Raw genomic sequence first — 26,392 nt, 5'->3', positions numbered from 1 at the left:
AACGGATTAACACGCGGTGAATACATGAACTCCTCATACTATGGTCAACTCCGGGAGTGGTTCCACCTATTGTCACTCTGGGGTTGCCGGGTCATAACACATAGTAGGTGACTAAAACTTGCAAGATAGGATCTAAAACACACATATATTGGCGACAACATAATAGGTTCAGATCTGAAATCATGGCACTCGGGCCCTAGTGACAACCATTAAGCATAGCCAAGTAGTAGCAACATCAATCTAGAACACAGTGGATACTAGGGATCAATCCCCATCAAGAACAAACTCGATTACATGATAGATCTCATCCAACTCAGCACCGTCCAACAATCCTACGATGAGATTACTCACGAACGATGAAGAGCATCATGGAATTGTCGATGGACAAAGGTTGATGATGATGATGGCGTCGATTTCCCCTCTGCGGAGCCCGAAACGTACTCCAGATCTGCCCTCGAGATGAAGAACAAGATGTGGCGGCGCCTCCGTATCGCAAAACGCGATGAAACCTTCTCTCTAATTTTTTCCAGGCGAAACAGACGATATAGAGCTGAGATAGGGGGCGGTGGTGCCACGTGGGCCCCACAAGCCTGCATGGCGCAGCCATAGGGGGTGGCCGCGGCCTATGGGCTTGTGGCCCACTGGCACGCCCCCTCCGGTGGATCTTTGCACAGGTATTTTTCTTTTATTCTAGAAAAATCTCCCTTAATTTTCAGGACATTCCGAGAACTCTTATTTATGCACAAAAACAACACCATGGCAAATCTGCTCAAAACAGCGTTAGTCCGGGTTAGTTCCATTCAAATCATGCAAATTCGAGTCCAAAACAAGGGCAAAAGAGTTCGGAAAAGGAGATACGACGGAGACGTATCAACTCCCCCAAGCTTAAAGCCTTGCTTGTCCTCAAGAAACTCAGTTGACAAACAGAGAGAGACAAAAGAAAAACTTTGACGAACTCTGTTTGATCTTTTTGTTGCAACTATGTCTAACTCACAACCAAAATTTCAGCAAGATCACAATCAAACCACATAAGCAAATGACATCTAGGTCTCACGTTAAACTCATATCAATGGCATAATCAACTAGCGAGCAAATAATAGTAAGCCTCAAATGTCAACACTTCAATCAAAACAACATGAAGCAGTACGAATAGATGGTATCTCGCTAGCTCTTTCTGAGACCGTAAAACATAAATGTAGAGCACCTTAAAAGACCAAGGGCTGACTAAACATTGTAATTCAAGGCAATGAAGATCCAGTCATAGTCATACTAAACACAGTTAAAACAAAACACAAAAATGACAGAGGTGCTCTCTAATTGGTGCTTTTGTAATAGGAGGATGACTCAACAAGAACATAAATAGACAGGCCCTTCACAAAGGGAAGCATTGATTTGCCGAGGTGCCAGAGCTCAAGCTTTTAAAACAGATATAATAATTTTGGGTGGCATGCTTTCATTGTCAACGCAATGACTAGGAGTTCTCAACATCTTCCACGCTACACATGCTATAGGCGGTTCCCAAACAGAAAAGTAAAGTTTTGACTCCCCCACCACCAATCAATCACACATTCCACGGATAGCCGGATCCTCGGGTACCGTCCAAACTAACATCAATCCCGGGGGAGTTTTGTTTGCAATGATCTTTTCGATTTGAGTATGGAACTGGGAATTCCAACTACCGGCCCCTTTCTCGTGAATGATAGTGAATAAACACATATCGAGGATAACACGCCTAGCATGGAAGATACTAATAGCCCTCTGTCACCACATGAGCGGTTCGAGCATGCAAAACAGATTATTTCTTGAAGATTTAGAGAGTGGCACATGCAAATTTACTTGGAACGGCAGGTAGGTACCGCACATAGGTAGGTATGGTGGACTCATATGGCACAACTTTGGGTTTATGGAGGTGGATGCACAAGCAGTATTCCCTCTTAGTACAACTGAAGGCTAGCAAAAGACTGGGAAGCGACCAACTAGAGAGCAACAATAGTCGTCAAAATGCATTGAGATTAACTAACATTGAGTGCAACCATGAGTAGGACATAAATCACCCGGAACATGAACATCATAGAGGCTATGTTGATTTTGTCTCAACTACATGCGTGAACATGCGCCAAGTCAAGCCACTTGAAACATTCAAAGGAGAATACCATCCTATCATACTACATCATAGTAATCTCAACATTCAAGTTGGCATCCAACACTACTAGGAAAAGGGCTATAGATGATATAGACACTAATGGCGCACCAGACAAGTAGTGCGCCACTACTATATAGTAGTGGCGCACCATGTGCAGCTGTGCCATTAGTGTGATGGACACTAATGGCGCACCACACACTCGGTGTGCCACTACTATTTTTTTTTGCAAAACTACTAATGGCGCATCACAAGCTGGTGCGCCATTAGTAACCAGGGTTACTAATGGCGCATCTGTAGGTGGTGCGCCACTACTATATATTTTTTGCAAAACTACTAATGGCGCACCACGAGCTGGTGCGCCATTAGTAAGGGTTACTAATGGCGCATATGTAGGTGGTGCGCCATTAGTAACCTGGACCAACTTGATATTTTGGACAGCCACCTACCACACTCACTTTCCCCACTTTCATTCTCTCCACCTCCTCCTCCAAGCTTGTCTCGGGTGCCTCCTCCTCCTCACCTCATTTGCATTATAATGTCCCAATAGTGTCCCACCGCAACCTCCCCCGCTCCACCACCGCCGAAGCTCCCCCCCCCGCACCCTCCCTGGCCCACTCCACCGCCGCCGACGACCCCCCGCACCCTCCCCTGCTCCACCGCCGCCGCCGACCCCCCGCACCCTCCCCCGCTCCACCACCGCCGACGACCCCCCGCACCCGCCCCAGCCAGCTCCACCGCCACCGACGACCCCCCGCACCGTCCCCCGCTCCACCGCCACCGATGACCCCCCGCACCCTCCCCCTCTCCACCGCCACCGACGACCCCCTGCACCCTCCCCCGCTCCACCGCCGCCACCGACCCCCCGCACCCTCCCCCGCTCCACCGCCGCCGACGACCCCCCGCACCCTCCCCCGCTCCACCGCCGCCGCCGACCCCCCGCACCCTCCCGTGTCTCCTCGCTCGGTTCCCCCGAACGGAATCGGCCGAGCGCACCACCCACCCCTCCCTCCCACCCGAGCGCCATTGCTATCCAATTTTTTTACTAATGGTGCACCTCTCTAGGGTGCGCCATTGCTATCCAAAAAAAAGATTACTAATGGCGCACATCTCTGGGATGCGCCATTGCTATATAATTTTTTTACTAATGACGCACTCCATGAGGATGCGCCACTTCTATAAAAAAACATTCTAATGGAGCACCGCTCGGGGTGCGCCATGCCTAACCCCTATGCCCTCGCCTCTCATGTGCCCTCACCCTCGTCCACGGAGACGCCGCCCACCCCCTCCACCACCCTCGTCCATGGAGACGCCGCCGCTGCCCTCCCCCTCCCCCACCCTCGTCCACGGAGACGTCACCCACCCGCTCCCCCACCCTCGCCTATCCTCTGCCCTCGCCCTCGTCCATGGAGACGCCGCTCCTCCTCGTCGCCGCCTGCGCCACCGCCTCCGCGCTTGATGCCTTCCACGTCCCCTCCGTCAAGGCCCAAGCCCACGTATGTATGCCCTCCGCCCCTCCCCTCTCCTGGCCTCTCTCTAGAGCGGTCTTCTGTAGTTGAGCCCTCTGAACCGCGAGCGCTCGCCTGAATCTGCCACGTGATTCGCGGAGGTGGTGTCGCCAGTAGTAACTCCGGAATTTCACGATCCTGTGAGGAGCCCTATAGTAGGGTTCGGGGCTCGACGTTGCTGGTGGGGGTGAGCTTTTGGGGATCTGGCCGGTTCTCTGTCCGTGAATTCACCGATCTGCCCGGATGCATCTTTGTAGGACAGGTTCATTGTACCAGGATATAAGTTTACCTAGTATTCTATACGAGTACAAGTGTTTCGGCTCTTACGAGTTGTACGAAAGTTGGGTTCAGATTTCATGGCTTGTTCCTTGCGGCCACCGGAATGTCTGTTGCTTTATCAGACATGATTTTCTCGTTGTTGTGGAACGCATGCCTTCAACCCCCCTGCTTGTTCCTGTTTTATACATGTAGTAAAGCCTGATTATTGATTCTCTTGTGCTCCCGTAGGTAACGAAGATAAATCGATTCCACAAACAGATCAACGGGAACGACAAGGTTTGTGCTTTTACGCCGCCCTGTTTCAAAACGAACGGAGGGAGTACTTCTATTGTAGCACCAATGACAAATTTCTGAAAACAAATGTGACAGGTGACCTTGAACTTCAGTCTATCTGCAAATTTGGAATCACTTTTCACGTGGAACACAAAGCAGGTGATATTTTCATTCTAGTAGGATGTGCAATGCTAAACTATTATCTAAATGTGTAGATGCCTAGTAATCGGTCGAGCGGACCACCCACCCCCTCCCTCCCCCCGAGCGCCATTGCTATCCAAAAATATATATTACTAATGGCGCACCTCTCTGGGGTGCGCCATTGCTATCCAAAAAAGATTACTAATGGCGTACCTCTCTGGGATGCGCCATTGCTATATAAAAAACATTACTAATGGCACACTGCATGGGGATGCGCCAATGCTATCAAAATAATCTAATGGTGCACCGCTCGGGGGTGCGCCATTGCTAACTCGCACTGCTCTCTGCCTCTGCCCTTGCCTCTCCTCTCGCAAATCCAACCGACATCCCACCTCGCTCGTCCACGCCCCGGAGAGATCCCGCTCGTCCACGCCCCGAATTTCTCTAGTTCTTTCCTCCCCTCCCTCCCCCGCGTCTCCGGTTGACCGGCGAGGGTCCCACTTGGCGATGTGTGGTGGTGGTTGGCGGGGCGGGGAGCGTAGGGCCTTGACCATCGTCCGTGCAAGCCAGGACGAATAGGCGGCGGCGGCAACCACGACTACATAGCCGAGGAATTCTCCACCAAAGGTTAGAGCTTTTCCGAGTCTTGCTGGATTACGCCCTTGCCCGGCGGTAGCTGGCCAGCAAGGCGGGGACGGCGACCTGGGAGGAGATGCTGCGGCAGATGCTGCCCCCCGGGGCCACCATCCCGGAGGGCGCGGCGGGGAACCCAGTGCGCCACTACTATATTATTATTTTTTGCAAAACTACTAATGGCGCACGACCAGCTGGTGCACCATTAGTAACCAGGGTTACTAATGGCGCACCAGCTGATGGTGCGCCATTAGTAGTTTCGAAAAAAAAACGCAGGACATAGCCGAAATATCAGGCAGGCTTTCCCCAAATCGACCGTGCGCCAATGATCTTTTCTCCAAATCGACCGCGCGCTATCCCCTGCCCTCTCCCTCACGCAGCCTCCCCAGATCTCAGCAGCGCCCTGCCTCCCCACCCGCATCACCATCTTCCCCTTCTTCATCCTCCCCTTCCGCTCCCAGCTAGGGTTTTGCCTGCCGCCCGCCCGCCCGCCCGGCGTAGATAGTGCGATGGAGCCCACCTCGTCGTCGGCGATGGAGCGGCAGACGTGGGAGCTGGAGAACAACATCCTAGCGGCCGCCTTCGACCCGGACGCCATGGATGCGATCTACCGCTACGACGAGGCGGCCAACGCGCGGGCCCACCAGGAGAAGCCCTGGGCCACCGACCCGCACCACTTCCGCCGCGCCAGGATCTCCGCCCTCACGCTCCTCAAGATGGTCGTCCATGCCCGCGCTGGCGGCACCATCGAGATGATGGGCCTCATGGAGGGCAAGTTCCAGGGCGACTCCATCATCGTCATGGACGCCTTCGCGCTCCCCGTCGAGGGCACGGAGACCAGGGTCAACCCCCAGGCCGACGCCTACGAGTACATGGTCGAGTACTCCACCATCAACAAGCAGGTACAGTGCCCGCCCCCAAATCCTTCTGCCACCACCGTCCCTGATTATTTTTGGAGCTCCCGATCTGACCAGATGTTGCAATGCTGCTCTGAATAGATTGTGTATTTCCTTTTTCGCGCATCAAAATTGCTAATAGTTACCACCAGTAATTGCTACTGTTAGGGTGTTACCTTGTCACATGTAGCCTGTATGAAAAGTTTTGGGTGGGTGGATTACCTGGCAATGCTACTAATTTGGTGTATATATGCGTCTTGCGGTTAGGTGCATCAACTTGTGCAGTTAAATGTGGACAATTCCTTCTTGCTTATATGATCTTAATAGCTCTGTGTTTTAGTTATGAACTTGTCTGCCTTTGTGTAAGTTTGCTCATCTGTTGTAGATATGGATTACTTGACTTAGCTTGCTGACGTACTGGGTAATCTAATGCAGCTGTATCAATTTATCTGGTAGTTATCATGCTTAATTAGTAGTTGTGTCATACAGTAGTATTTAGTGTGGGATTTAACAGGGCCCAATGCTTACATATTTTCTTTCACCATTGAATGTGATGTATAGAATTGTTCTGTACCACCTATTTTATTCAACAATATAGAAGATTTCGCCCCCTGTTTTTGATATCTTAGATATAGTACATATCCTTGATTGTCTATTTGTGCTTGTTTAATCTGTTTTGGCAAAGAATAATTTAGAGTCTATTGCAACTAAGATATGTGAACTTGGGAAGTAATGTGCACGGGCAGGTTTGTGTTAGGTGTTTACTGTTAATTACTTACCAAACTAACTTGCATATGTTCTCCATATGGATAGGCTGGAAGGTTGGAAAATGTGGTTGGCTGGTACCACTCACATCTTGTTTATGGAAGCTGGCTGTCAGGCATTGATGTTTCAACTCATATGCTTAATAAGCAGTTTCAAGAACCATTATTGGCTGTTGCGATAGACCCTACAAGGACTGTTTTTGCTGGTAAAGTGGACATTGGAGCTTTTAGGACATATCCAAAAGATTACAAGCCACCGGATGAGCCTGTGTCTGAGTATCAGACCATACCACTCAACAAGATAGAAGATTTTGGTGTTCACTGCAAAAAGGTAATGCGATCAATTCTTTAATTTATATTTTTGCAAGCTTGTGTTTTAGTTCTGTACTAACTCTATTTTCATGCAGTACTATTCTTTGGATATAACCTATTTCAAGTCATCCCTGGACTCTCACCTCCTTGATCTACTCTGGAACAACTACTGGGTCAACAAATTGTCTTCGTCGCCACTTCTTGGTAACACGGATTATGTTGTTGGACAAATCTTTGATTTTGGTAAGCATTCCTCTTGTAGAAATATTTCTGGGAACTTGTTTTCTGGTTATGTCTAGTTTGGCCTTGCAATAAATAGAGAGAGTGATAACTACTTTTGTGCTACACAGCTGATAAACTAAAGCAAGCTGAAGGGCAACTGGCACGCAGTCAATTTGGCATGCTTATGCCATCACAGCGAAAGAAAGAGGTCAGTTCATGTGTTCATGCCCTTTAAACTTGGTTATCCTCAGTGTACACCACTGTCCTCTTTGCTTTATCTTTCATGTGCCATATCAATATCTTTGGGGGCTGCATAATCGTTTCAGTTTCTTTATCTTTCATGTGCCATATCAATATCTGCTTGTCTGTTTAGTACACCCTCTGTTCCTAAAACTGCTAAAACGTCTTTCATTTAGGAACAGATGTATTATCATGTTGTTTGTTTTGTTAATTTTTTGTCACTTCCCATAGTAAATGGATGGTCCTGTATGTCTGATTGTCAAACTATTGATATAATGATGAGTTCCATTAGGTCAATTATCACTCCCTATTATATGATGTTTTGCATATTTCAATATGGGCTACATACGGGCGGAAATGAGTGAACAAACACACTTAAACGTGTCTACATACATTTATTTTAGAAAAAAGTTGGAACATCTTGTAATAGTGAACGGAGGGAGTAACTGACCTTATGCCTGTCACATTGCCATGTTATCTTCATATGGATATGTTACAAATATCTGCTATTTGTTTATTAAACGAAGAAAGTATAGTAGATATGATGCTAATTTTATGGTGATGTATAAAAAATATTAGTAGTGCGAAGATTGTGAAAATGGTTTAGCCCCTAGGAGAGGCTCATGGTGTTGTTTGATACTTCGATGCTATGCTGTCCTATGTAGTTATGAAATGTTTTATGTCAATTACTTCATTGAGCTTGAGTGCATGAAACGAGGGATTGTACCAGACCTATATAGATCTAGTTTGCTTTGTTATTGCAGTTTTGTAATATGTTCCTCCTACACCATGTATATTTACACTTACATACAAAAATGGTTCTTTATTTCTCAAGTACTCTCAGTTCCTACCCATCTTGTGCTTTCGGACGTGGATCAGCTTGATACTATCCTTGACATGGAAAAAGATGAGTTGGCTCCTGAGATAGAAGAGGAAGAAGTAAGACAGTACCGACTCTGAGAATCAAGCTAATTTTGTTATGTTCTCACTTCTCACAATCTTTCCCATATATTGTGGATTCACTTGCCAATACAGGAAGGCGAGATAGAGTGTGTTGAAGGTGATGATATCGAGATGAGTGACATGGATGATATGGAAGATTTTGAAGGTTTTGGTGATGAAGATGGTAAACATTTCCTTTGTTTCTACTGATTTAAATTTTGCATGTTATAGAGTGCTCTGATTTGCGAAGATACTTCTCATTTTTCCGTTTTCACTAGAGAATGTAAAGAAACTTTACATTTTCTGAATTATGGGCCTTGAAATTCCATTCTGACTTGTTTAATTAAGTATGTGGTGTAGAAATTTTTATTTGGACAAAATGGTTATTTGGCATAGTAGTGCCAACTACAAATCTGACCTCCATACAAAATACAAAATGATTGCAGTAGTGGCCTAGGGGGGATCATACACCATGTCGCCTATAAACATTGATAAAATCGAACACACCTTACTGTCTTGTCAGTTGTCACGTACGATTTGATGTCCAACACATAAAGTAGTAGTGGCCTGGGGGATCAGTAATTATGCTTTTCTCTTTATGAAAGCTCTTTGGATGATTTCTTTATCGTAGAGGTTCTCCCAAAATATGCATTTGTTTCACAATGTTAGTTTTTCTTTCAAAGTGATTTCATCGTGCCGTACGCTAATTTGAACTAGCACAAATTCCTGCTGGAGCATAATTTGTTCCTCACCTATCCGCAACAGGTGGAAGAAGACGAGGACAGGGGTAGCAGGCAAAGGACGCGAATGTGATTCTCCATGCACGGCTTCAGTAACATGCTTGGTGTCGATGATGTTGTAATTTAGATAATTTTGCCTGTCTTTCTCGTGATGACCGCAACTCTCTTCTATGTGATGGTAGTTTAGATGTTCGATATCGACTTGTAATGTGAAGACAAACTCGCTACTCGCGGTCTAGAGACTTGTAATGTTCTAACTTTGTTCGGTATTTCAAATTCGGAGACTAATATGATGAATTGTATTCGGAGACTAATCTTCTATTGTATTCAATAAATCTGTTGTTTATATGTTGTGCTCTCTATATTCTGTGTAGTTATATGTTTTGTAATTTGTGCAAATATTATTAAAAAAGAAAAAATAATACCTAATATTCATACTAGTGGCGCACCACTCAGCACTTTAGTGGCGCACTACAAAAGCACACTAGTGGCGCATCGTCAACTAGTGCGCAATTAGTAAGCTAGAGCACATGGGTAAATATGGCCCCTGGGAGGCATACTAATGGCGCACCATGAGCTATACTAATAGCGCACTGCCGGGTGCGCCATTAGTATACCAGATACTAATGGCGCACCATGAACTATACTAATGGCGCACTGCCTGGTGCGCCATTAGTATACCAGATACTAATGGCGCACCATGAGCTTTACTAATGGCGCACTGCCTGGTGTGCCATTAGTATACCAGATACTAATGGCGCACCACTGGTGCGCCATTAGTAAAAACTTCTAATGGCGTGATGCTAGTGGCGCACCTGTAGTGCGCCATTAGTAGCCAAAACAGGTGCACCACTAGCAGGCCTTTTCCTAGTAGTGCAATACAAACAATTATAAGCTCCTAGCTAAGTAAGCATGGCATAAGCAACTATGATCTCTAAGTTGTCATTCCAAACATGTTTCTCTAACAACAAAGCTGAATCAGGCACAGTGAGCTAGTCATATTTAGAAAAACAAAATAGACCGAGTTCATACGAGCTTTTCCAGGCCCAGTCACTTCATCATATATCATCATTATTGCCTTTCACTTGCACGACCGAACGATGTGAACAATAATAAGCGTGCTCGTGCATTGGACTACGCTGGAATCTGCAGGCAAACACAAAGGAGAAGACAAAGTAATATGGCTCTTTGAAAGCTAAACAGGTATGCATGCAAGAGCCACTAAACATTGTAACCAATATCTTCTACCTTGACCCAAAGAAAAAAGAAAACTATCTACACGGGAAAACTCACAACAAGCAGAAAGAAGAAAAATAAAATCTTTTTGGGTTTTCTCAAACTAGACAGACACACGAAAAGGAAATGAGAAAAAGAAAATAAAACTAGCATGGATGATACAGTGGCAAAGTGTGAACACCGGCTAATAAAGTGAAGGCATAAGCAAGAATGTAAAGTCGGTGAGAACACGTACTCCCCCAAGCTTAGGCTTTTGGCCTAACTTGGTCTATTCCCAAGGATGGTCCTGGAGAAACCGAAAATCATAATCAGGGTTATACGGGAGCGCTGCAGCCACTGCCTGAATAGCTGCCTCACGGAGACGAGCAGCCTTTGCCTCCCTCGCATACTCCTCTGCCTCTCCTCTGGTTATGTAATATCTCTGTTTTACCAGAAAGTCAAAGAAGGAAGGAGCAGGAAGGGTAATATGGAAAACACGCTGCCAGTTAAATATCAATCGGTATAGGTGGGATTCATCATCCCTCTCAAGGAACTGGTAGCGTGTCATAGCGACACAGTCAAGGAAAGCTGTATGGAGCGGGGGATCTCCTTCGCGGATGGGTACTCCAAGGAAATTTGCTATGCGAGTGGCATAGATCCCACCAAAGAAATCCCCATCAATAGCATTCTTATTCCGCCTCCTTGCTATAATAGCTCCCATGTTGAAGCTTTTTTTCACCCATCACTGCGCTCTTAAGGATACTAAGGTCGGGTGCGCAGAGGTGACAATGCTCAATCTTGCCATTAATGCATCTTCCTATGAAGAGGGAAAAGTAATGCAAGGCAGGAAAATGAATACTCCCCATGGTAGATTGCGTAATGTCGCTAGTTTCTCCAACCGTAATACGAGCGCAAAAATCTCTAACCAAAGATTAGGAGGATCACTGAGACTACCCCAAGTAGGTATTTTGAAAATTATATTGAAATCCTCTAAATCCATGGTATAAGATTTATCATAGAGAGCAAACAATACCGATGGCTCACGGCCAGCTGAAAATTTGAATCTACGAACAAAAGAGGCAGTGAGAGCAACATACTGTTCACCTTTATCGGAGATGAATTCTTCGAGTCCGACGTTGCGAACAAATGCATCAAACTCATCTTTGAAACCTGCCTCAATCATAAATTCATCAGAAGGCCATTCACATGGTTGTACCTGCACGTCCCTAGGTTGGTAAGGATCAGGCTCCCGAATCGCAAGGCGGGGACCTCTCTTGCTTGAGGAACCACCATGAAAGTTTCTCCTGAACATCTTCCTTTTCTGGAATTTTCAGTGACCCAAAGGAAAGGTGAACAAGGTTCAACTAAACTTGTAGCAACTACTCCCACAAGTGCCTAGAGACCATATTACGCATCAAAACTACTTGGGACTAGCTAAAATCAGCATGCAAAGCTCAAGAACATGGTCACCAAGGCAGCAAAAATACGCGGAGTATAAGGCACTAGAGAAAAAACTAATTGGACCAATGGAGGAGTCACTTACCAAGGAGTAATTTCCCCAAAATAGTTCGAAGAACGGTGATTTGAGCAAAGAGATCGAAAATCCCAGCAAGAGGAGCAAGAACACGGGTTTGAGCTGCGAAACGATTTTTTCTGGAGGTAGGAGAAGAAGATAAGAGCAAGAAGTAGTGGAGGGGGTGCCTGTGGGCCCCACAAGCGTGGGTGGCGCGGCCAGGGTCGGTGCCCGCGCCCCTAGGGTTTGTGGCCCACTCGTGTGGCCCCCCAAACAAACTCATTGTCCCAGTATTTTTCAAAAAATCCAGAAAAAATAATACTAGATTTTCACACCGTTCGGAGAACTTTTATTTTCGGGGTATTTTTCTACGGGACGCTAAAACAGAAAATAGAGAAAACTAAACTAAAGCTATCATTTTTCTTCTAAGCAACCTAAAGTGAAAGCTTCGAGCAGAGGTTTGTGACTCCTTGATTCATCCATCTCACAGTCATCGAAAGAAATCCGTCAATGGGGTTGATCGAATCCCCTCAACAAAACTTTCTCGAATCGCAAACGAAGACGGAGAATTTTCGAATAGTCACTAGGTCACCTCAATGGGGATGTGTATCTCCCCAACAAGAAAATCATACTTCATCTTGACGCGAGGAATAGGGCATTCAAAGCTCCCAATAAGAATCGATGAAGTTTTTTCGATAGCATTGATGCAATGTACTCGATATTGTTTCTACGGAAAGTGCACCGTATGCTCATTACCGTTGACATGGAAAGTGACATTGCCTTTGTTGCAATCTATAACAGCCCCTACAGTGTATAAAAAGGGTCTTCCGAGGATGACAGCCATGGTATCGTCCTCGGGAATATCCAAGATAACAAAGTCTGTTAAGATAGTGGTGTTAGCAACCACAACAGGCACATCCTCGCAAATGCCGATAGGGAAAGCAGTTGATTTGTCGGCCATTTGCAGAGAGATTTCAGTGGGTGTCAACTTATCCAGCTCAAGTCTTTGATAAAGAGAGAGAGAGGCATAACACTAACTCTGGCTCCAAGGTCGCATAACGCAGTTCTAATGTACTGGCCTTTAATGGAGCAAGCTATAGTGGGCACACCGGGATCACCTAGTTTCTTAGGAGTTCCACCCTTGAAAGTGTAATTAGCAAGCATGGCGGAGATCTCATGATCAGGTATCCTCCTCTTATTAGTCACAATATCTTTCATGTACTTAGCATACAGAGACATTTTGAGCATATCTGTCAAATGCATCTGCAAAAAGACAGGTCTGATCATTTCAACAAAGCGCTCAAAATCCTCATCATCCTTTTTCTTGGATGGTTTGGGAGGAAAGGGCATAGGTTTCTGAACCCATGGCTCCCTTTCTTTACCGTGCTTCCTAGCTGCGAATTCATTCTTAACGTATCTCTTATTCTTAGGCTGTGGGTTATCAAGATCAACACTTGGTTCAATCTCCACATCCTTATCGTTGCTAGGCTGAGCATCTTCATGAACATCACTGTTGATATTGTTATTAGGCTCATGTTCATCACCAGATTGTGTTTCAGCATCAGAGATAGAGGCATCGTTTTGACTCCCAGGGGTAGCAGCAACAGGGTTGCTAGCGTGCAGGTTCCTATCATCTTTCTTCTTCTTTCTAGCATGACTAGGTGCATCAGTGCTAACTCCTTGAGAATCTTGTTCAATTCTCTTCGGATGACCCTCAGGATACAAAGGTTCCTGGGTCATTCTACCTCCTCTAGTGATGACTCTGATAGAATTGTCATTCAACTCATTGAGCAAGTCATTTTGATCTTTAAGTACTTGTTCTACTTGAGTAGTAACCATAGAGGCATGTTTAATCAGAAGATTAAGATCATTCACATTTCTGTCCACACAAGCACTTAAATGATTAAGCATACGAGCATTCTTTTCCAATTGTCTGCTAACATAATCATTGAAATTATGTTGTTTGGCAACAAAGTTATCAAATTCATCTAGGCATAAGCTAGCAGGTTTATCAAAAGGAATAGCACTCTCATCAAACCTACGCAAAGTGTTTACTTCTACTACCTGTATCGGGGTAACGAGAGCATGGATCTCTTCGATAGGTGGTAGATTTTGGACATCTTCAGATTTAATGCCTTTCTCTCGCATAGCTTTCTTGGCTTCTTGCATATCTTCTTTGGAGTTGGCTTAGGAGGTGGTTCGAGAATAGTCCAAGCATTCTCATTGCACAAGATGTTATTCAGTAGAATCTCAGCTTGTTCTACGGTTCATTCCCAGAAACACTACCGGCTTAACTATCTAAGTGGTCTTTGGAAGCATCAGTAAGTCCATTATAGAAGATATCAAGGATTACATTCTTCTCAAGAGGGTGATTAGGCAAAGCACTCAGTAGCTGGATAAGCCTCCCCCAAGCTTGTGGGAGACTCTCTTCTTCAGCTTGAGCAAAGTTGTATATTTCCCGCAAGGCAGCTTGCTTCTTATGGGCAGGGAAATATTTTTTAGAGAAGTAGTAGACCATATCCTAGGGGCTGCACATACAACCAGTAGCAAGAGAAGTGAACCAGGTCTTAGCATCATCCTTTAGCGAGAAAGGATACAACTTGATCATATAGTAGTGGCGGATCTTTTCTTCACTAGTGAATAGGGTGGCTATATCGTGCAGTTTAGTAAGATGGGCTAAAACTGTTTCAGACTCGTAACCGTGAAAGGAATCAGATTCGACAAGAGTGAAAAACTCACGGTCGACAGAGAGTTCATAATCCTTATCGGTCACAAAGATAGGCGAAGTGGCAAACTTCGGGTCGTATTTCATCCTAGCGTTCAGAGATTTTTCTTTCCACTTGCGCAGAAGTTTCTAAACATCATAGCTATCCTTACGTGCAAGAAAGTCCTCAACTATCTCTCCCTCCATAACATAGCACGTATCAGGCAATTCAGGCATAGTAGCAGGTTCTACTTCAATAGTATCAGCAGTTTCAGAAGTATCATCACGTCTAGCAGCAACTCTAGCAAGTTGTGCATCAAGGAATGCACCTAGTGGCAAAGCAGTATCAGGCATAGGAGGCATAGTATCAAGGATATCATCATCAGGCATAGTATCAAGCATAGCATCATAAGCATCATGGGCAGCAGAAGTAGCATCATCAAGCACAGGCGATATATCAAGATTTCTAGCAGGAGGCGAAGTCGCAAACTTACTCAAAACTGAAGGTGAATCAAGTGCAGAGCTAGATGGCAGTTCCTTACCTCTCCTCTTAGTGGAAGGTAGGATTTTAGTTCTTCGATCTTTCGGATTCCACATAGTGACCAGCAGACGTCAATCCCAAGTGACTCGGAGAATATAGTTGTGCTTCCCCAGCAACGGCGCCAGAAAAATCTTTGATGTCCCACAAGCGTATGGGCTCGCAACAGTTTTCAAGGGTAGAGTATTCAACCCAAATTTATTGATTCGACTCAAGGGGAAGCGAAAGAATATTCTCAAGTATTAGAAGTTGAGTTGTTAATTCAACCACACCTGAAAGATTAGTGTCTGTAAGCAAAGTATCAGTAGCAAGGTAGTATGATAGCAACGGTGCCAGAAAAAACCTTGGTTGACGGGATGTTAGTACCGCTTACCTAGCCTCAGCAACGGCGCCAACAAAGTCTTGCAACAAGTCACAGTGGGGTATTAAGGAACAGTAGTAGTAGCAGCAGCAGTAGCAAAGTAACAGCAGTAGTGCCAGCAGCAAAGTGGCCCAATCCCTCTTGTAGCAAGGGACGAGCCTAGGCAAAGTAACATAGCGAGGACCAGTAGTAAAAGACTCATAGGCAGTGGATCGGTGATGGATGAGTGTGACGGATGTGATTCATCATGTAACAGCTATAATACGGAGGGATATGTAAGTAGCTCCCGTTCGTCAATCTAATGTACGTGTGTATTTCGTATGTAGTCATACGTGCTTTGGGAAAATAACTTGCATGACATCTATTGTCCATCCCTCCCGTGGCAGCGGGGTCCTAATGGAAACTACGGGATATTAAGGTTCTCCTTTTAATAAAGAACCGGACCAACGAATTAACACACGGTGAATAACTAAACTCCTCATACTATGGTCATCTCCGGGAGTGGTTCCGGCTATTGTCACTCTGGGGTTGCAGGGTCATAACACATAGTAGGTGACTACAACTTGCAAGATAGGATCTAAAACACACATATATTGGCGACAACATAATAGGTTCAGATCTGAAATCATGGCACTCGGGCCCTAGTGACAAGCATTAAGCATAGCCAAGTAGTAGCAACATCAATCTAGAACATAGTGGATACTACGGATCAATCCTCGTCAAGAACTAACTCGATTACATGATAGATCTCATCCAACTCATCACTGTCCAGCAAACCTACGATGAGATTACTCGCGAACGATGAAGAGCATCATGGAATTGTCGATGGAGAAAGGTTGATGATGACGATGGCGATGATTTCCCCTCTCTGGAGCCCGAAACGGACTCCAGATCTGCCCTCTAGATGAAGAACAGGATGTGGGGGCACCTCTGTATAGCAAAATGCGATGAAACCTTCTCTCTGATTTTTTTTCCAGGCGAAACGGAAGATATAGAGCTGAGATTGGGGGCGGTGCTGCCACGTGGGCCCCACAAGCCTGCATGGCGCAACCATAGCGGGTGGCCTCGTCCTGTGGGTTTGTGGCCCACTCGCATGCCCCCTCCGGTGGATCTTTGCGCAGGTATTTTTCTTTTGTTCCAGAAAAAATCTCCGTAAATTTTCAGGACATTCCGAGGACTTTTATTTCTGCACAAAAACAACACCATGGCAATTCTGCTGAAAACAGCGTCAGTCCGGGTTAGTTCCATTCAAATCATGCAAATTAGAGTCCAAAACAAGGGCAAAAGAGTTCGAAAAAGTAGATACGACGGAGACGTATCACCCTCTGATACGTCTCCAACATATCTATAATTTTTTATGGTTCCATTCTATTATCTTGTCAACTTTGGATGTTTTATATGCATGAATATGCTATTTTATATCTTTTTTGGGACTGACCTATTAACTTAGTGCCAAGTGCCAGTTTCTGTTTTTTCCGTGTTTTTGACGTTTTTCAGAAAAGAATATTAAATGGAGTCCAAACAGAATAAAACCTGCAGAATGATTTTTTCCATAACTGAAGATATGCAGGGGACTTCAGAACCAAGGCAGGAGACCTCGGGGGAGGTCACAAGCCCCCTAGCCGCGACCTCAGGGGGGGCTGGCAGGCTTCTGGGCCCCACGTGCCTCCTTCGCCCTACCTCTTTCGCCTACAAATTCTCTAAAATTCCGAAACCAAAGAACAGAGCCACGAAAATACTTTTCCGCAGCCGCAGGCTTGTGTCTCCACAAGATCCCATCTGCGGACCGTTCTGGTGCCCTCCCGGAGGGGGAATCCATCTTTGGTGGCCATCTACATTATCCCAGCGATCTCCATGACGAGGAGGGAGTAGTTCTCCCTCGGGGCTGAGGGTATGTAGCAGTAGCTATGTGTTTGATCTCTCTCTCTTGTGTTCCTGAGATGTCTTGATCTTGATGTACCACGCGCTTTGCTACTATAGTTGGATCTTATGATGTTCTTCCCCCACTCCCTTCTTGTAATGAATTGATTTTCCCCTTTGAATTTATCTTATCGGATTGAGTCTTTAAGAACACTTGATGTATGTCTTGCATGTGTCTATCTGTGGTGACAATGGGATATTCATGTGAGTACTTGATGTATTTTTTGGTGATCAACTTGCGGGTTTCGTGACATCGGGAACCTATGCATATTGGTTGGCACACGTGACTCTCCGGTAGAAACTTTGGGGCACTCTTTGAAGTTCTATGTGTTGGTTGAATTGATGATTCTGAGATTCTGTCATGCATATCGTATAATCATGCCCACGGATACTTGAGGTGACAATGGAGTATCTAGGTGACATTAGGGTCTTGTTTGATGTATGTCTTAAGGTGCTATTCTAGTATGAAGTCTAGGATAGATTGAACGGAAAGAATAGCTTCGTGTTATTTTACTACAGACTCTTGAATAGATCGATCACAAAGAATAACTTTGTGGTGGTTTCGTACCCGACAATAATATCTTCATTTGTTCTCCGCTATTAGTGACTTTGGAGGGACTCTTTGTTGCATGTTGAGGGCTAGTTATATGATCCAATTATGTTATCATTGTTGAGAGAACCTCACTAGTGAAAGTATGAACCCTAGGCCTTGTTTCCACGCATTGCAATACCGTTCGTGCTCACTTTTATTATTAGTTACCTTGCTGTTTTCGTAATTTCAGATTACAAAAACCTATATTTACCATCCATATTGATTTTTTATCACCATCTCTTCACCGAACTAGTGCACCTATACAACTTACCAATGTATTGGGTGTGTTGGGGACACAAGAGACTCTTTGTTATTTGGTTGCAGGGTTCCTTGATAGAGACCATATTCATCCTATGCCTCCTGCGAATTGATAAACCTTAGGTCACTCACTTGAGGGAAAATTGCTACTGTCCTACAAACCTCTGGACTTGGAGGCCCAACAACGTCTACAAGGAAAAGGTTGCGTAGTAGACATCAAGCTCTTTTCTGGCGCCATTGCTGGGGAGGTTAGCGCTTGAAGGTATATCTTTATATCTTGCAGTCAAATCTTTTAGTTTCTTGTTTTATCACTAGTTTAGTCTATAAAAGAAAACTACAAAAAAGGGAATTAAGGTTGCCTCATATGCTTCATCTTTTTAATGTCTTCCGTGAAAATGATGGGAAGGATAATTGTGCTCAAGTGCTAGAAGAAGAATTACATAGAATGCTTGGCATAAAATATTTGAATGATGAGCATTGTTGCAATGTTGTTAGTATGAATACTTTGAATATCCATGATGCTAATGATATGCAAAGCCACAAGCTTGGGGATGCTATGTTTGATGAAGATGATCTTTTTAGTTCCCCCACTTTGAATGGTCAAATTTATTATGATGAAAGCATGCCCCATATCTATGATGATTATTGTGATGATACTTATGCTATAAACAAGAATGATAATAAAACTTGTCACAATTATGAGTACCCTCTTACTGAACATTACTCTTTTCATGTGGAAACAATTTGTAGCGTTCAAGTCTTTTACGATACTCCCACTACTATTGATGAGAATAAATTTCCTTATGTGGAGAGTAGTAAAATTTCTATACTTGTAGATCATGAAAAGAATGCTTTAGGTGCTGGTTATATTGTTGACTTCATTTATGATGCTACTGAAAATTATTATGAGAGAGGACCATATGCTTCTACATATTGCAATAATATCAAGTTTCCTCTCTATCTGTTAAAAATCTTGAAGCTATGCTTGTTTTGCCTTCCTATGCTAGTTGATTCTTGCCCCAATAAATTGTTTGATCACAAAATCCCTATGAATAGAAAGTGGGTTAGACTTAAATGTGCTATTCATATGCTCCATGATGCTTCCATTATGTTTCAATCCTTATCTTTTATGTGAACATCATTGAAATCATCATGCCTAGCTTGAAAGGCATTAAAGAAAAGTGCTTGTTGGGAGACAACCCAATATGTATCCTTACTATTTTTGTGTGTTCACATGATTAATCTACTGTATTAATAATGTTTTATTTCCTTAGTTTCAATAAAATGCCAAGTAAAGCCTTTATGATTAGTTTGGGTGATAGTTGTTTGATCATGCTAAAAAGACAGAAACATTGCGCTCACGAAAGTATTTTTCATTCCTATCCAGATAGAGATATTGAGCTGATTCTTTTTCTGATGATTGATATGCAAATTTCCCTAATTTTCATAATTTTTCAGAATTTTTGGGATACCAGAGGTATAAGAAATATACCGATTGCTATAGACTGTTCTGTTTTTGACAGATTCTATTTTTGTTGTGTTGATTGCTTATTTTGATGAAACTATGGTCAGTATCGGGGGGTACTAGCCATGGAAAAGTGAGAATACAGTAATACAACATCAATCTAAATGGAAATCAAGTTTACTACAGTACATAAAAAGTTCGTGGTTTGTTTTCTTGTGCTAATGATATCACGAGTTTCTGTTTAAGTTTTGTGTTGTGAAGTTTTCAAGTTTTGGGTGATGTTCTCATGGACAATGGAATAAAGAGTGGAAAAGAGCTTAAGCTTGGGGATTCCCATGTCATCCCAAGGCAAATTAAAGTACACCAAAAAGCCTAAGCTTGGGGATGCCCCGGGAAGGCATCCCCTATTTCGTCTTCAATCCATCGGTAACGTTACTTGGAGCTATATTTTTATTCACCACATGATATGTGTTTTGCTTGGAGCGTCGTGTATTATAGGAGTTTTTGCTTTTTGTTTTGTCACAATCATCCTTGCTGCACACCTTTTTGAGAGGGACATGCACTCATCGTGAATTTGCTAGAATACTCAATGAGCTTCACTTATATCTTTTGAGCTAGATAATTTGCTCTACTGCTTCACTTAAATCCTTTTAGAGCACGGCGGTTTCATATTTTGTGGAAATAAAAACTCTCAATCTTCACTTATATCTTTTTGATAGTGCTCTCTCTAAGAAACTTTGTAATTGGCGTGTGCTATGAAATTAGTCCTAAATATGATAGGCATCCAAAGAGGATATAATAAAAACTTTGATATTCAAGTGCATTGATAAGTAAGAGAAGTTTGATTCCTCACAATTAGTTTGAGATATGGATATGGTAATATTAGATTCATGTTAGTAGGGTGTTGTGAATCTAGAAATACTTGTGTTGAGGTTAGTTATTCCTGTAGCATGCACGTATGGTGAACCGGTATGTTAGAAAGTTGGAGCATAATTGATTTATTGATTGTCATCCTTTGTGTGGCGGTCGGGATCGCGCGATCGTTAACACCTACCAACCCTTCCCCTAGGAGTATGCGTTTAGCACTTTGTTTCGATTACTAATAATAAATTTCCAATAAGTATATGAGTTCTTCATGACTAATGTGAGTCCATGGTATAGGCGCACTTTTACCTTCCACCATTGCTAGCCTCTCTAGTACCGCGGAACTTTCGCCGGTGCACAAACCCACCATATACCTTCCTCAAAACAGCCACCATACCTACCTATTATGGCATTTTCATAGCCATTCCGAGATATATTGCCATGCAACTCCCACCGTTCCGTCTCATGGAATGTGCCATCACTTTCATATTGCCATTGCATGATCGTAAGATAGCTAGCGAGATGTTTCAACGTCATACGCTAAGCTAGATCGTTGCACATCCCGGTACACTGCCAGAGGCATTTCATATAGAGTCATCATTGTTCTAAGTATTGAGTTGTAAGTAAATAAAAGTGTGATGATCATCATTATTAGAGCATTGTCCCATGTGAGGAAATAAAAAAAAGGAAAAAATAGGCCAAAGAGCCCAAACGAAGGAAAATGAGAGAAAAAGAGAGAAGGGACAATGCTACTATCTTTTTCCACACTTGTGCTTCAAAATAGCACCATGTTCTTCATGATAGAGAGTCTCTTGTTTTTTCACTTCCATATACTAGTGGGAATTTTCATTTTAAATCTAGGCTTGTATATTCCAATGACGGGCTTCCTCAAAATTTCCCTAGGTCTTCGTGAGCAAGCAAGTTGGGTTCACACCCACTAGTTTTCTTTTTCAGCTGCCATACACATATAGCTCTAGTGCATCTGTTGCATGGCAATCCCTACTCATTCACATTGATATCTATTGATGGGCATCTCCATAGCCCATTGATACGCCAAGTCAATGTGACCACCTCCTCCTTTTTGCTATATCCTATTCCACCAATAGTGCTATATCCATGGCTCACGCTCATGTATTGCGTGACAGTTGAAAAAGTTTGAGAAAGTAAGAGTGCAACAACAATTACTTGGCCAATACCGGGGTTGTGCATGATTTAAATTCGTTGTGTAGGGATGATGGAGCATAGCCAGACTATATGATTTTGTAGGGATAACTTTCTTCGGCCTTGTTATTTCAAAAGTTCATGATTACTTTGCTAGTATGCTTGAAGTATTATTGTTTTCATGTCAATAGTAAACTATTGTTTTGAATCTTACGGATCTGAACATTCATGCCACAAGAAATAAGTTACAAAGGATAAATATGTTAGGTAGCATTCCACATCAGAAATTCGGTCTTTATCACTTCCCTACTCGAGCAAGAGCAGGAGTTAAGCTTGGGGATGCTTGATACGTCTCCAACGTATCTATAATTTTTGATGGTTCCATGCTATTATCTTTTCAACTTTCGATGTTTTATATGCATGAATATGCTATTTTATATCTTTTAGGGACTAACATATTAACTCAGTGCCAAGTGCCAGTTTCTGTTTTTTCCGTGTTTTTGACCTTTTTCAGAAAAGAATATTAAACGGAGTCCAAACGGAATAAAACCTCCGGGATGATTTTTCCATAACAAAAGATACGCACGGGACTTGAGAACCAAGGCAAGAGACCTCGGGGGGAGGTCGCAAGCCCCCTAGTCGCGGCCTCGGGGGCCGCGCTTGGCAGGCTTGTGGGCCCCCCGTACCTCCTTTGCCCTACCTCTTTCGCCTATAAATTCTGTAAAATCCCGAAACCAAAGAAGAGAGCCACGGAAATACTTTTCCGCCACCGAAAGCTTCTGTCTCCACAAGAACCCATCTGGGGACTGTTCTGGTGTCCTGCTGGAGGGGGAATCCATCTCCGGTGGCCATCTTCATCATCCCGGCGATCTCCATGACGAGGAGGGAGTAGTTCTCCCTCAGGGCTGAGGGTATGTACCAGTTGCTATGTGTTTGATCTCTCTCTCTCTCGTGTTCTTGAGATGTCTTGATCTCGATGTACCACGGGCTTTGCTACTATAGTTGGATCTTATGATGTTCTTCCCCCTCTCCCTTCTTGTAATGAATTGAGCTTCCCCTTTGAAGTTATCTTATCGGATTGAGTCTTTAAGAACACTTGATGTATGTCTTGCACGTGTCTATCTATGGTGACAATGGGATATTCATGTGAGTACTTGATGTATGTTTTGGTGATCAACTTGCGGGTTTCGTGACATCGGGAACCTATGCATATGGGTTGGCACATGTTTTGACTCTCCGGTAGAAACTTTGGGGCACTCTTTGAAGTTCTATGTGTTGGTTGAATAGATGATTCTGAAATTGTGTGGTGATATCGTATAATCATGCCCAAGGATACTTGAGGTGACAAGGGAGTATCTAGGTGACATTAGGGTCTTGGTTGATGTGTGTTTTAAGGTGTTATTCTAGTACGAACTGTAGGATAGATTGAACGGAAAGAATAGCTTCGTGTTATTTTACTACGGACCCTTGAATAGATCGATCAGAAAGAATAACTTTGTGGTGGTTTCGTACCCGACAGTAATCTCTTCGTTTGTTCTCTGCTATTAGTGACTTTGGAGTGACTCTTTGTTGCATGTTGATGGCTAGTTATATGATCCAATTATGTTATCATTGTTGAGAGAACTTCACTAGTGAAAGTATGAACCCTAGGCCTTGTTTCCACGCATTGCAATACCGTTCGTGCTCACTTTTATTACTAGTTACCTTGCTGTTTTTGTAATTTCCGATTACAAAAACCTATATCTACCATCCATATTGCACTTGTATCACCATCTCTTCGCCGAACTAGTGCACCTATACAACTTAGCATTGTATTGGGTGTGTTGGGGACACAAGAGACTCTTTGTTATTTGGTTGCTGGATTGCTTGAGAGAGACCATCTTCATCCTACGCCGCCCACGGATTGATAAACCTTAGGTCACCCACTTGAGGGAAAATTGCTACTGTCCTACAAACCTCTGCACTTGGAGGCCCAACAACGGCTACAAGGAGAAGGTTGTGTAGTAGACATCACACTCTCCCCTCTTTTGTTGCTGGTCTCTCCATAGGAAGATCTGAATATGGCGTAAGAATTTTTTTGAATTTATGCTACATTTCCCAATAGGTTTCTGATGACAGAGCGTATCATGCCAAGGGCACTACAATGATTCGGGTCTATTGCAACAAAAATGTTTGTTGCAATACAGGCCGATTTGTGGTGATAAGTACCTATTGCCACAAAACAACATTCGTTGGCAGCCGTTGCAACTGGACGCATGGTAATAGGTTATTGCCACGAAAAAGCAATCGTGGCAATAAAGTGTGTTATTGCAACATCCATGTGGGAAGTTACCACATGTTTTATCATGGCAACACTCACCTGATGCCACAATTTGATTTGTGGAGATAACTTTAATGCCACACGTAACGAATCGTGGTAATTGATAGCTCGTGGCGATAGGCATTTGTGTCAAGAACCTATGCCAACAACGCTTGTTTCGTGGCGCATTACTCTTCCATGGCAATAATCAATTGTGACAATAAACTATGGCAACAATCCTTGTTTGCGTGGCATTAGACATGTTGCCACGGACCGCTACACTTGTGGCATTAAGTTATGGCAACAAATATTCCAGTCGTCGTAACAGGAAATTGCAACATACTTGTTTTGGTGGTGATAAATAGGTATCACAACGGGTAAAATTTTTGTAGTGAGAATCTATTGCGACAATTTAAACTTTCCTGGCGATACTCTATTTCAACAAAACATAGTTTGGTGGTGCCATATCACAAGGAGGAAAATGTTTGTAGCCAAAAGGTACTGCGACAATGTAAACTTTTTGTGGCAATACTCTATGTCAGCAAAACTTACTTTCGTGGGGCCAAATAGTTATCGCATCATGAATAAAATTGTGGTGCTAAGCTATTGCGACAATATAAAGTGCTCCGTTGCAACATCCTAGTGCAACAAAATATGCTAATATGTGGCAACCAAAACTGGGTTGTGGTAATAGCCTATTGCATCCATAAAAAAAATACACGCATTCAATTACAATATTCAAAACCATATGTATAATATGTAGATTCATAAAATTCATAATTATCATAGCAAATATCTTTCAAATAAACTCAAATGTAATTTAGTCATCCTATTAAGTGCGAAGACTAAAATGTCCATGATATAGATTCCAGTCCAACTAGTTCTTTGGATCCTGCAATCAAGAAATCAAAAAAATTAGTTCTAGTTAGTGAGTCCAACATAACATACACCATACCATTATCCCAGACCCATTGTTAAAAAGAATTGTCGCCAAGCTAACTGGAGTAATACCGTGTTAGCAAGCATGTAACTGAGGGGTCAGAACAATTTTACAAGTGTAAATGTCCATAGCATAAGCACAAGTACATGTATTAAACTCTTCCTCTATTGACTTAAGTTCTGAGTCGATGTATAGTTTCAGTTAAGTTCATGTCCTTAGCTAGCACATATTCATATTTATTTTTAGTTGTGACTCGATGCATCAACAACACGTGGTCAAACAGAAGAAACAACTAGCTAATTATGAAGACCAATGACGTACAAAATGCAGGTGAACATGAAGAGAAAGCAAGGTAGTGACTTACCATTGCTTTAAACATTCTAGAATTCCTTGTTGCAGCTTATATAAGAGCATTTGAATAAATAGCAAATGGTCTTGCACCTAGAGTCTTATTAAGACTAGATCTTTGTAAAAGAGTATTTTGCAAGTTTGGATTACTATTTTATTTGCCAATCCTCTTCATAGGCACCTATAAATAGAAGTGCAGTTTTAGCAATGAAAGTAAGCAACATAAATCTTACAAGGTCACAAGCATATGAGTGTAATCACCTGTTGGGTTTTCATCTATTGGCTCAAGAATTATTGCAGTAATCGGTATTACATTGTAAATTGAGAAACAGGGACACAAATAGTAAAAAAATCCTTGCTACGAGAACAAATCCTTCTTTACTGAACACAAAAACAATTAAGGGACTTAGCATTATCAATGGGCACCATTCAGATAAGTGATTAATAGTTAAGGATGTTGTGTACCTTGCAGAAAGGAGTAATGTGCATCATCTCTTTCCTTTGAAGCATGTGCACATCACCTGACGCATCCCTAACTCCATGTTAATCACAAATGTTAATTACCTTTGTTGTTATGGCATAAATCAAAATGAACAGAAATATTATTACCAAGTTGTCGTTGTAGTCTCCTACCAGCAGGATCTTGCGTTGAATTCATCATTGTGCCCTTCTGTAGGTAATATCATAATTTGAGCCAATTTTAAAGGAAACACAATACTTAAAGCAGGCATAAAAAAATGACCGGAAAAATATCTAGTCAAGTCTATATTGAAGCTGTTGTAAGCAAAAAGAAGCTATGCTTAAAAGATTAAATGAAATCAAATTGTGCTATAGCACGGAGAACATAATTCATTGAGCATACCATATGTCTATAATTTTGATTTAGAAATTAAAAGCTAGGGTATCTGTAATCAAGTCTATATACTAAAGCTGTGAAGCATACACATGAAACCAATTAGAGCCCATCCTGACAAGGTTACTCCCAATACAGACACATGCAGTAATCTAGCCTGAATGTAAATAAGCTGAATGTGGTAGTATGCTTCAGTATATATAGGCACATACGCTTTTAAGAACTCCGGACAGTGGTTCTAGTATTAACTTGGTAATATTATAAATAGTCA

The 26,392-nt window shown here is 43.0% G+C and overlaps 1 protein-coding gene and 2 long non-coding RNA genes across 3 annotated transcripts; 2 read left to right on the top strand and 1 right to left on the bottom strand.

Moving 5' to 3' along the window:
* The first annotated feature begins 5,483 nt into the window (after positions 1-5,483).
* LOC123403674 (COP9 signalosome complex subunit 5-like) lies at positions 5,484-14,120 on the top strand. Its single transcript, XM_045097590.1, has 5 exons — positions 5,484-5,876; positions 6,684-6,965; positions 7,042-7,189; positions 7,297-7,380; positions 14,065-14,120. The coding sequence occupies exons 1-5, from the start codon at positions 5,484-5,486 to the stop codon at positions 14,118-14,120; spliced, it is 963 nt and encodes a 320-aa protein (XP_044953525.1).
* LOC123403675 lies at positions 8,288-9,321 on the top strand. The gene is made up of 3 exons (XR_006611533.1): positions 8,288-8,347; positions 8,444-8,534; positions 9,116-9,321. It is a non-coding gene; the product is annotated as an uncharacterized LOC123403675 (long non-coding RNA).
* An 11,219-nt stretch (positions 14,121-25,339) lies between the features above and the next one.
* Positions 25,340-25,981, bottom strand: LOC123402775. Its single transcript, XR_006611347.1, has 3 exons — positions 25,878-25,981; positions 25,734-25,800; positions 25,340-25,449 (listed from the first exon to the last, which is right to left on the bottom strand). It is a non-coding gene; the product is annotated as an uncharacterized LOC123402775 (long non-coding RNA).
* Between the last annotated feature and the right edge of the window lie 411 nt (positions 25,982-26,392).

The sequence above is a fragment of the Hordeum vulgare genome, chromosome 6H (genome assembly GCF_904849725.1).
Source record: "Hordeum vulgare subsp. vulgare chromosome 6H, MorexV3_pseudomolecules_assembly, whole genome shotgun sequence".
NCBI lineage: Eukaryota > Viridiplantae > Streptophyta > Magnoliopsida > Poales > Poaceae > Hordeum > Hordeum vulgare.
Note: the sequence above shows the minus strand (reverse complement) of the source record. Positions and strands in the feature narration are given on the sequence as shown.